Here is a 13,089-nt window from a genome sequence, read left to right as displayed (position 1 = left end):
GGCTGTACCTGTAAGAGCACAGGAATGGTAGAAGAGGTTCAGAGAGCAACAAGATGACTTAGAGACTGATGATGGAAGGTTATTAACACTAAACATTATATTAATGTTGACAGAGTTATCACCAACACTGTCTTACGTAAAAAGACACTAAGTGCAACTAATGCGACATTTAATTGTGGCAACATTTCGCTCTCCAGGAGCTTTGTTAAGCCATTACCAAAACCTGATAAAGCTCCTGGAGAGCGAAACGTTGCCACAATAAAATGATGCATTAGTTGCACTAGTGTTCTTTTACGTAACACTGAAGATGTTGACGGTGGTGACAAGGGAGAAACAGGAGACAGCCACAAATATTGTTATATAAGAACATGAAAGACTACGTAACAAAGATGTCGTAGTGGTGTCACAGGACAAAAACAAAAGGCCAAATTGTAGAAAAAAAAGTGTAGACAAAGGATATAAGAAAAATTTTCTCCATAGAGTTGTAGATATAATGAATTATAAGAGGAACAAGTGCTAAAAAAATATGGGAAAATGAACAATGCAAAGTAAATAATGGAGAGAGAGAGACACCAGGAACATAACTCTTGGTCGTGCATCTACACATACGTAACCTCTCATAGTGTCAACTGAGGTAATACCGACATAATGCTTTAGAGAGAGACGTCAACAAACACTAGGACATATTAAGAAAACGTTTCGCTCCTGAGACCTTGTTCACTTCTAACATCCAGAGGTTAGAAAGATAGTGTATATAGGCGGAGAGTGAGGTGTGAGTGACGTACACAGTGACTAGACACACACACACACACACACACACACACACACACACACACACACACACACACACACACACACACTGGGTTTTTCTCTCCATTGTTTTTTGGGGAAACTCTCATTGTTGCTGTCATACTTATCCTCTCTTTTAGTATGTGTTCTGTGTCAATTTTTATCAGTGTTTTAGCCATATTTTACGCGTTTGTCCTCGCGTGTATGTTCCTTGTCATTTATGTGTGTTCCTTGTTCTGTGTGTTTTGTCTTCAGTGTTTCTTGTTAATACTTCTATGTATTCTTCAGTTCTCTCTCTCCTTTTCACTGACCCATCTCCGTTATCATCTGTCTTCTTGGCCTCCCCCACAGCACCCACTGCCTCCCCCACAACACCCACTGCCTCCCCATACCCACTGCCTCCCCTCAGCATCCACTGCCTCCCCCACAGCACCCACTGCCTCCCCCACAACACTCACTGCCTCCCATCAGTACCCACTGCCTCCCCCACCCCACCCACTGCCTCCCTCACAACACCCACGGCCGCCCCCACAGCACCCACTGCCTCCACGACAGCGCCCACTGCCTCCCCTCAGCACCCACTGCCTCCCCCACAGCACCCACTGCCTCCTCGACAGCGCCCACTGCCTCCCCTCAGCACCCACTGCCTCCCCCGCAACACGCACTGCCTCCCCCACAACACTCACTGCCTCCCATCAGCACCCACTGCCTCCCCCACAAGACCCACTGCCTCCCCCACAACACTCACTGCCTCCCCACAACACTCACTGCCTACCCCACAACACTCACTGCCTCCCCACAACACCCACTGCCTCCCCCACAATACTCACTGCCTCCCCACAACACTCACTGCCTCCCCACAACACTCACTGCCTCCCCCACAATACCCACTGCCTCCCCCACAACACTCACTGCCTCCCCACAACACCCACTGCCTCCCCCACAACACCCACTGTCAAAACCATTTATGCTAGCAAAAACACTCTGAACGTGTTTGCTCGGATTTGATCCTCTTTCTTGCAACACTGCAAGTTCCTGATGTGTTGATTGCAACACGAAAGGCCTAGAGTTATCTATCAAGTCTTGCATCACTTGCTCGTGATTTTTTGCGCACACACACACGCCATATATATATATATATATATATATATATATATATATATATATATATATATATATATATATATATATATATATATACCTCGGTGTAGTATACATATCCTTCACTCAATAAATGAAAAATAATTCTCTTTTTCACACTCATCTGTCAGTGACGTTAAGGTCTGGTGGGAATTTATCAGCATCAGAGTGATGGTGAAAAAACAAGCCATTAGATGATATGGATGAAGCAATTACAGGAATTATCAGCAATTAGTGATCGTTCAGCTGGTTGAACAAACGAGGCCTCCATGTTGGTGTTTAGTCGTTTGTGACCTAAATGAGCCACGTGTGGTTGGCACAGGGAGGAAAGGGTATAACTGATGAGTGTAGATATACACAGAGAGGTGTATATCTCTCAGTGTGTATACGACCAGAGTTTGCTTTGATCCCTGTTTGAGGGATTAAATTATTCTTGGTGTTAGTGGTCAGGTAAATTATAGTCTTAATGAAGCAGGTGAGGCCGATACCTTCTAAACCTGATAAACTTATCGAGACTTCAACTAGAATACACACACACACATGACACACAACACAACACACATGACACAACACAGCACACATGACACACAACACAGCACACATGACACACAACACAGCACACATGACACACAACACAGCACACATGACACACAACACAGCACACATGACACACAACACAGCACACATGACACACAACACAGCACACATGACACACAACACAGCACACATGACACAAAACACACATGACAACACAACACACATGACACACAACACACACATGACACAACACAGCACACATGACACAACACAGCACACATGACACACAACACAGCACACATGAAACACAACACAGCACACATGACACACAACACAGCACACATGACACACAACACATGACACACAACACACATGACACACAACACAACACACATGACACACACAGCACACATGACACACAACACACATGACACACAACACAACACACATGACACACAACACAGCACACATGACACACAACACAACACATGACACACAACACAGCACACATGACACACACATGACACACAACACACATGACACACAACACACATGACACACAACACAACACACATGACACACAACACAACACACATGACACACAACACAACACACATGACACAACACAACACACATGACACACAACAGCACACATGACACACAACAGCACACATGACACACAACACAGCACACATGACACACAACACAGCACACATGACACACAACACAGCACACATGACACACAACACAGCACACATGAAACAACACAGCACACATGACACACAACACAGCACACATGACACACAACACATGACACACAACACACATGACACACAACACAACACACATGACACACACAGCACACATGACACACAACACACATGACACACAACACAACACACATGACACACAACACAACACACATGACACACAACACAACACACATGACACACAACACAGCACACATGACACACAACACAACACATGACACACAACACAGCACACATGACACACACACATGACACACAACACACATGACACACAACACACATGACACACAACACACATGACACACAACACAGCACACATGACACACAACACAACACACATGACACACAACACAACACACATGACACAACACAACACACATGACACACAACACAGCACACATGACACACAACACAACACACATGACACACAACACAGCACACATGACACACAACACAACACACATGACACACAACACAACACACATGACACACAACACAGCACACATGACACACAACACAACACACATGACACACAACACAGCACACATGACACACAACACAACACACATGACACACAACACAACACACATGACACACAACACAGCACACATGACACACAACACAACACACATGACACACAACACAGCACACATGACACACAACACAACACACATGACACACAACACAGCACACATGACACACAACACAACACACATGACACACAACACAACACACATGACACAACACAACACACATGACACACAACACAGCACACATGACACACAACACACATTACACACAACACAACACACATGACACACAACACAACACACATGACACACAACACAACACACATGACACACAACACAACACACATGACAACACATGACACAACACATGACACAGCACAGCACACATGACACAACACACATGATAACACACAACGCTCAACATACATGACACGCAACACTCAGCGCGCGCGCACACACACACACACACACACACACACACACACACACACACACACACACACACACACACACAACAGGTGGTCTCTCTTGCTTCATAATTAACGTACGTCAAAACTGGGTTTTATTTAGTTTTTTTTTTTACTAACTTTCCATGAGGTGCCATTTTTATTCGTCTATTAAAAAAAAAGATCACCTTTCAGCTGAGATCACAAATTTTAAAATGAACTTGAGAGACCTTTTGAAGACAGTGAAGTGTCACCTGTGAGAACTCGTCGTCGTTAATTAATGGAAGTCACCTGGTAAAAACTTGCATAGGTGTTGATCAGGTGTGAAACACCTAACACCTTGTACAGGTGTTGAGAGGGTGTACAACTTTATACACCTGTTGAAGCATCGGCTACACCTGCTTTATCCTCTTGTCATCACTTACATGATGACACTTCTCTCTCTCTCTCTCTCTCTCTCTCATCTACACCTTCCCATCATCGTCTCTGCTTCACTCAGACAGGGTCGTGGACGCCATTATTCCTAGAACTGTGAACAGATAACCACCTCTTACCCTCTAACTCCACTTATGCCCTGTTGCACCCCCAACCTCAGTGTGAATTCTCAATCCCTGCTCAGAGCTTGATCACTCTTTCTCCCCCTGTGTATAGACTTTTAGTCTCACTATCAGTGTATAATCTCTCACCCTCGGTATACTTCCGCCTCCAGTGTCTTAGGCGGCACTACCAGTGTTGTATATATTCTTTTCCCTCCACCCTTGAACACGACACTTACACCAGTAACACTTGAGACTATTGCTTTACAGTCGTACATGGAGGACCACCTGAAGAACAAGGATCGTCTCGAGCAGGAGTGGATCGCCCTGTGTGCTTACGAGGCCGAGCCCTGCGCCACCACCCTCGCCCTCAAGGTGAGAACCAGCTTATTACCTGGCGGGGACCAGGGTCAAGGAGGAACCTGAAAGTTAAGGGAAGAAGGGAGGAGCCAGAGAAGGAAGGAACCAGGGGAGAGAGACGGGGATAAGGGAAAGAATAACGTAGGGATAGAACAAAGATGAAAGAGAGGTCAAGATGGGACAGGGATGATGCTACAAGGTGTTTGTTCTTGACTGTGTAATGTTTCTCATCCTTTGCAATAATTTGTTTTACATTCGTATATAACAGACATTAACTAAAAAATGAATGGAAGAGTTTGGAGTTGGACTCTGTGTTGACTGCAACAAAGATTATAATAATATATCTTTATTTACTACAAGTACATGTACAAGGTATACAGACCATAGCTGACATCAACGACATACTATTATACGCTTGTTATGCAGAGCATTTCGGGCAAATTAGGTCAGTTTTTATCCCAGGATGCGACCCACACCAGGTACCCATTTTACTGATGGGTGAACATAGACAACCGATGTAAGGAAACACATCCCATGTTTCCACCCCATCGCCGGGAATCGAACCCGAACCCTCACCGTGTGAAGCGAGAGCTTATACCACGAGGCCAGAGAATGTATTTATTAGGCGGACGGAGGATCAAGCCTCCACACCACTACTTCTGCTAAGTGACATATACGAGGTTACTATAGCAAGAAGTATTATTTACTCTAGCGCTGTATTCACGAAAAGCGCTAAACCCATATAGATCATTCAGCCCTAGTACGCTATCCACCACACACAAGGGGCCAAGAGCTGTGACTCGACCCCTGCAACCACAAACAGGTAAGTGCACCCCTACACACTGCTACTGTTACATACCATGGCTTTACATGTTCCTTGTGAACACAGTATCTGGTAGTCTTGATTACGTCCTGTGGTGTGTCTAATGACGAATAGTGTATATACATCTTACTCTAGATATGTTATATACTGTAAGAATATTCTTTTGTCTCACTGTTGTATTATGAAGTTTAACATCAGTTCTCACTGTTGTATTATACAGTACCTCCTTACTGTATGAAACTGTGACAGTGTACCTTAGTTTTACTGTTGTATAGTATATATCGTTCCTTTTGTATCATATACTATATAATATATGGTTCCTGTTGTATTATATAGTATATATGGTTCCTGTTGTATTATATAGTATATATGGTTCCTGTTGTATTATATAGTATATATGGTTCCTGTTGTATTATATAGTATATATGGTTCCTGTTGTATTATATAGTATATATGGTTCCTGTTGTATTATATAGTATTTATGGTTCCTGTTGTATTATATAGTATATATGGTTCCTGTTGTATTATATAGTATATATGGTTCCTGTTGTATTATATAGTATATATGGTTCCTGTTGTATTATATAGTATATATGGTTCCTGTTGTATTATATAGTATATATGGTTCCTGTTGTATTATATAGTATATATGGTTCCTGTTGTATTATATAGTATATATGGTTCCTGTTGTATTATATAGTATATATGGTTCCTGTTGTATTATATAGTATATATGGTTCCTGTTGTATTATATAGTATATAATATATGGTTCCTGTTGTATTATATAGTATATAATATATGGTTCCTGTTGTATTATATAGTATATAATATATGGTTCCTGTTGTATTATATAGTATATAATATATGGTTCCTGTTATATTATATAGTATATGTTAAGTTCGAAATGTTTTCTTCAAATGACATGTTAACATGAGATGCTTATTTAAAATGAGAATGTATGTGTATACTTTTGTGCAGTTGTAGCGAAATATTGCACACTGTATATCCTGCAACACGAGCTGTATATCCTGCAACACGAACTGTATATCCTGCAACACGAACTGTATATCCTGCAACACGAACTGTATATCCTGCAACACGAACTGTATTCCCTTCAGCACGAACTGTATTCATATGGGGATACAGTATATAATACAACAGCTACACGCTGCATGACCCTTGTGGGTTTAGCGCTTAGTTTTGATTGTAGTAATAATGATAATACAACAGCGACAATGTATGGTGTATTATATAATACAACAAACATCCTACTCTCATTTTAGATATTACCTAGTGTTAACTCTCATTTAAACTAATTATTTCATATTTAATATGTCATTTTAACCAAATGTTGTGTTAACTAAACATCGTGTCATTCTAAGTGACCATTTTAAAGAATAAAAAGGCACAATACCGTGACTGCAACACCACTCAAATAACCTGTACAGTGTGTGACTCGTTTATGGTCCAAGTCTGACCCAAACGTCGTCAAAAGTTTCCCCTGTGTTTGTGAGTTGTGTACTGATCATGTTAGCATGTGTCAATGGTTCACAGTGGTGGTTCTTCACCCACCACTACAGAAAGTGCACTCTTGTGCTTGTTCTCTGGTATTAAGAGGTGTTCGTTCTTACCCACAGCCGGAGAACAACCAGAAGAACAGGTACCCAGACGCCGTGCCTTACGACCACAACAGAGTCGTACTCAACGCCCACTCCAACCTCAACGGATCTGATTATATAAATGCTTCCTCCATCGTGAGTATTCAAAGCTGGAGTATACCTGGAGGGTGTTCCTGGGGTCAACGCCGCTTATATCCTGTCTGTTCTAACCTACCTTTCCCATGCTAGCTCATCTCCCCCTCCCTTTCCTCTGTCTCTTACCTCATTCTGTCCTCTCTGCTTCCTTTCCCTTTGCTCCTCTATTACCTCCATCTCATTTCTCCCTTTCCCCTCTCTCTCTCTCTTGCCTTATTGTCTCTTCTCTACTCCCCTACCTTTTTCTCTTCTGTTCCTCTCTGCCCATGATACCAAGGCATGTTCACCACTAACAAAAACTGGAAATATTTTGAGCTCCCCACCCACGTAACTTGCTTTACTAACCCCTCTGGACCCTAAGTAATGTAACCTTTGTGTCTCTTCCTGGCACAGACTGACCACGATCCACGTAACCCAGCGTACATAGCGACCCAGGGCCCTCTGGCGAGCACAGCTTCAGACTTCTGGCAGCTAGTGTGGGAGCAAGGCAGTGTTGTCCTGGTGATGCTCACCAGACTTACCGAGAACGGCCACGCCTTCTGTCACCGCTACTGGCCTGAGGAAGGCAGCGACCTCTACCACATCTACGAGGTCACTATCTTACACACATGAAAATTATCAACATTTTCGTGAAATTATCGGCATTTTTATGAAAATTATTAACACTTTCATGGGGAAGCGTTAAACTCGCAGGGATTAAACAATTCCTGAGGAATGGAAGTAGTCATATTCAAAGGAAAAGGAAAATAGCTCCATTTCCTCAAATCATAAGCCTTTCACTGAAGCATCAAGACGACCATTGAAAGGAACATTTTTTGACTGAAAAAAAATCAGGTTTCCATTTTCTGAAGAATTATCATCGTCTTGGTGTTATGTTAGTGGACGGAAGATCGAGCCTTCACAGTGACTGTGCTGTGACTTACGTTGCTTTACTGCTTTATAAAGGGCTTATATATATATATATATATATATATATATATATATATATATATATATATATATATATATATATATATATATATATAACCTGTATCTGACAGTACGTAGTAACGAGTGTGTGACACTGTATAATATCTGGCATCTTTTAGGAGCCTTCACCAAACTAATTTAACTTAGTGATGGAAAATAAGTTATTATATACTGTCAGATACAAGTTACTACATAGTGTCAGAAACAAGTTACTACATAGTGTCAGATACAAGTTACTACAGTGTCAGATACAAGTTACTACATAGTGTCAGAAACAAGTTACTACATAGTGCCAGATACAAGTTACTACAGTGTCAGATACAAGTTACTACATAGTGTCAGATACAAGTTATTACAGTGTCAGATACAAGTTACTACAGTGTCAGATACAAGTTAGTACATAGTGTCAGATACAAGTTACTACATAGTGTCAGATACAAGTTACTACATAGTGTCAGATACAAGTTACGACAGTGTCAGATACAAGTTACGACAGTGTCAGATACAAGTTACGACAGTGTCAGACACAAGTTACGACAGTGTCAGACACAAGTTACTACAGTGTCAGACACAAGTTACTACAGTGTCAGACACAAGTTACTACAGTGTCAGACACAAGTTACTACAGTGTCAGACACAAGTTACTACAGTGTCAGACACAAGTTACTACAGTGTCAGACACAAGTTACTACAGTGTCAGACACAAGTTACTACAGTGTCAGACACAAGTTACTACAGTGTCAGACACAAGTTACTACAGTGTCAGACAAGTTACTACAGTGTCAGATACAAGTTACTACAGTGTCAGACACAAGTTACTACAGTGTCAGACACAAGTTACTACAGTGTCAGACACAAGTTACTACAGTGTCAGACACAAGTTACTACAGTGTCAGACACAAGTTACTACAGTGTCAGACACAAGTTACTACAGTGTCAGACACAAGTTACTACAGTGTCAGACACAAGTTACTACAGTGTCAGACACAAGTTACTACAGTGTCAGACACAAGTTACTACAGTGTCAGACAAGTTACTACAGTGTCAGACACAAGTTACGACAGTGTCAGACACAAGTTACTACAGTGTCAGACAAGTTACTACAGTGTCAGACAAGTTACTACAGTGTCAGACAAGTTACTACAGTGTCAGACAAGTTACTACAGTGTCAGACAAGTTACTACAGTGTCAGACACAAGTTACTACAGTGTCAGGCACAAGTTACTACAGTGTCAGACAAGTTACTACAGTGTCAGACAAGTTACTACAGTGTCAGACACAAGTTACTACAGTGTCAGACACAAGTTACTACAGTGTCAGACAAGTTACTACAGTGTCAGACACAAGTTACTACAGTGTCAGACAAGTTACTACAGTGTCAGACACAAGTTACTACAGTGTCAGACACAAGTTACTACAGTGTCAGACACAAGTTACTACAGTGTCAGACACAAGTTACTACAGTGTCAGACAAGTTACTACAGTGTCAGACAAGTTACTACAGTGTCAGACACAAGTTACTACAGTGTCAGACACAAGTTACTACAGTGTCAGACACAAGTTACTACAGTGTCAGACACAAGTTACTACAGTGTCAGACACAAGTTACTACAGTGTCAGACACAAGTTACTACAGTGTCAGACACAAGTTACTACAGTGTCAGACAAGTTACTACAGTGTCAGACAAGTTACTACAGTGTCAGACAAGTTACTACAGTGTCAGACACAAGTTACTACAGTGTCAGACACAAGTTACTACAGTGTCAGACACAAGTTACTACAGTGTCAGACACAAGTTACTACATATCATTGCTGTCTCTGAGAACACCAAGTTAAAATCTTCATTACAGTATATTATTCCTTTATAGCCCAGTAAACCCGTGCGGGCCACTTACCACAAGCACTGTGAAGACTTGATCCTCCGTCCGCTGATGCCAAGACAACGATGCAAAGACAATTGGTTTGGTTTGACAATTATCTATGTTAACAGGTCATAAAGAAGCTGAGGAATGAAAGGTAATTAGGTCTGATTGAAGGTAAAGGAGGGATACGCCAGTTCCTTGAATCAAGAGCTCTTCAACATCAGGACATTACGCATAACATGAAGTATTTACAGAGTTAATCTTAGAAATTCCCAAACATTCAAAAAAAAAAAAAATACACAATGTTCTTCTATGTTGAAAATGTTTTATTGCATTTATTGTTTTTACTCTTTATCGTTTACGAGTGTATCTCCTTCGTGTAAACACATGGGATCAAACTAACTAAACTTGTTATAAGTCACCATTATTCTTCCCGGAGAAGTTACAGGGTATATACGACAAGAGATGTATATCTGTGTATATACACCAGGATGTCTATGTCAGTGTGTGTATACACAGAGAACGTGCAGTCAGACTTAACCCAGCAGTAACGTAGCTAGTGTTGTCACACTCCCCACACCATATAATCATTCTGTTTCCCCCGAGGAGTGTAGCTAACAAGGCCCCCGTGCCTGCGCCTTCCACAGGTACACCTGGTATCTGAACACATCTGGTGCGACGACTACCTGGTACGTTCCTTCTATCTGAAGAACGTGCGTACTGGGGAGACCCGCACCGTCACCCAGTTCCACTTCCTCTCCTGGCCAGACTCCGGTACTCCAGCCTCAACCAAGGCGCTACTTGAGTTCAGAAGGTAAGGCTCATTATTCCACCAGAAGTTATTGGGAGATAACCTCCCTCTCTCTCCACCACTTAACCACTGTGAAAAAGCAGTGAAATTCCAAGCACTTTCGTGATTTGTCATTGGTCCTTGATAATGTGAGAAATCACGAAAGCGCTTGGAAACTCACCATTTTTTCACAGTTTTACACACACACATACACCTACACACAGGAGCCAGGAGCTAAGACTCGACCCCTGCAACCACAAATAGGTGAGTACACACACACACACACACACACACACACACACACACACAATATATAAATATATATATATATATATATATATATATATATATATATATATATATATATATATATATATATATATATATATATATATATATATAATAATTTTAAATCTTTTTCCCCACATAGGGTAACTCAAAGAAACGCATTAACTACCATCCTTAATTAAGTCAGTAAAATGTCTTGCAAGTACACAGACGTCAGGATTTAAATGACCCTCTGGTCTACATCGCCATCATTGAGTGTGCAGGCACTGTACCTAGATGCATTATTATACTCATGGGGAAGAACTAGATACATAGAGGTCATACAGTCTTGGGAATGGGAGGTAATTAAGTTTAATCCAAGGAATGGGAGGGCAGCTGTAATTTTTTGGATCAAATCCCTTCACCAGAATCTAAACGCGTTTCTTCGATTTTTTAAGGGAAAAAAAAGTATTCTTGAGGTTATATATGGAAATCATGTCGGAGTATTGCTAAACAGCCAAAACAACTACCAGGAACGACTACCAGTAATGGAAGACATCTGTGTGTGTGTCTGGTTGTCACGTGGATTTCGTAACGACGCCTCACCCTCTGCTCCCTCATCATTTTTGTGATTTTTGCAATTATGTGCTGTAAGGAATTGCATAGTCACAAAAGTGATGGGTGAGCGAGGGCCTCTCTTCCTCCAACCTCGACACCGTCCTCCTGCTACACAGGATAACCCACAACACTTAGGTGGCCAGGCCTATGTGAAGCCACCAGACGCTGTGGTTTGCTTCCCTACTGTTACACATGTTCATGTTCATATAGGTTTGCCAGGACGGGTCCTGGCCTGGGTGTTCTCCACGTGGTGACCCAGCAGTGGCTCTCGAAGGAGTGTCATAAGTTGGTACAAGTGATGTACCGTTAACAGCCCTATGGCAGGGGCACGGTGAGCATTCACGTCAAGTGGAGCACCGCTTACAGCCCTATGGCGGGGCAGCCTTATGAAAGGCACGGGGACTCAACTTCAGTTGAGCCAGTCCTGGCACTCAGGCCTCAATGAGTGCCAGAACGACTCAGGAGGCTCTCTGGAAGTGTCTCCACACAACAGTGACCTCTAGTTGGTAAGTATAATGACAAGGCAACACAAACAGCAGAGAAAGCCTTACCGGACAAAGTTTCGCTCTGTGCTGATCTTCATCAAGTTTTGAGTTGATATATTGATGCTTCAGTTGAGAAAACGTAACAAATACTGACCTTCCTTACTTCCCGGAAGATTACGTAGCAAACATTGACCTTCCGTCCTGGAAGATTACGTAGCAAACATTGACCTTCCGTCCTGGAAGATTACGTAGCAAACATTGACCTTCCGTCCTGGAAGATTACGTAGCAAACATTGACCTTCCGTCCTGGAAGATTACGTAGCAAACATTGACGTTTCTTTCTTTCTTTCGCTCTCCAGGAGCTTTGTCAAGCCGTTACAAACAATACCTGTGCTACCTTGATAACCATGA

At 42.0% G+C, this 13,089-nt stretch overlaps 1 protein-coding gene across 5 annotated transcripts in view; it reads left to right on the top strand.

The window, feature by feature from the left end:
- IA-2 (tyrosine phosphatase IA-2) overlaps window positions 1-13,089 on the top strand; it is a 772,548-nt gene that overhangs the window by 739,967 nt on the left and 19,492 nt on the right. For all 5 annotated transcript variants that reach the window (XM_070091865.1, XM_070091863.1, XM_070091866.1 and 2 more), the window contains exons 23-26: window positions 5,019-5,123; window positions 7,570-7,686; window positions 8,080-8,277; window positions 11,166-11,332. In XM_070091865.1, the coding sequence (XP_069947966.1) occupies window positions 5,019-5,123; window positions 7,570-7,686; window positions 8,080-8,277; window positions 11,166-11,332 (587 nt within the window). The remainder of the gene's footprint in view (window positions 1-5,018; window positions 5,124-7,569; window positions 7,687-8,079; window positions 8,278-11,165; window positions 11,333-13,089) is intronic.

Source organism: Cherax quadricarinatus, chromosome 37 (genome assembly GCF_038502225.1).
Source record: "Cherax quadricarinatus isolate ZL_2023a chromosome 37, ASM3850222v1, whole genome shotgun sequence".
Classification (NCBI taxonomy): Eukaryota; Metazoa; Arthropoda; class Malacostraca; order Decapoda; family Parastacidae; genus Cherax; species Cherax quadricarinatus.
Note: the sequence above shows the minus strand (reverse complement) of the source record. Positions and strands in the feature narration are given on the sequence as shown.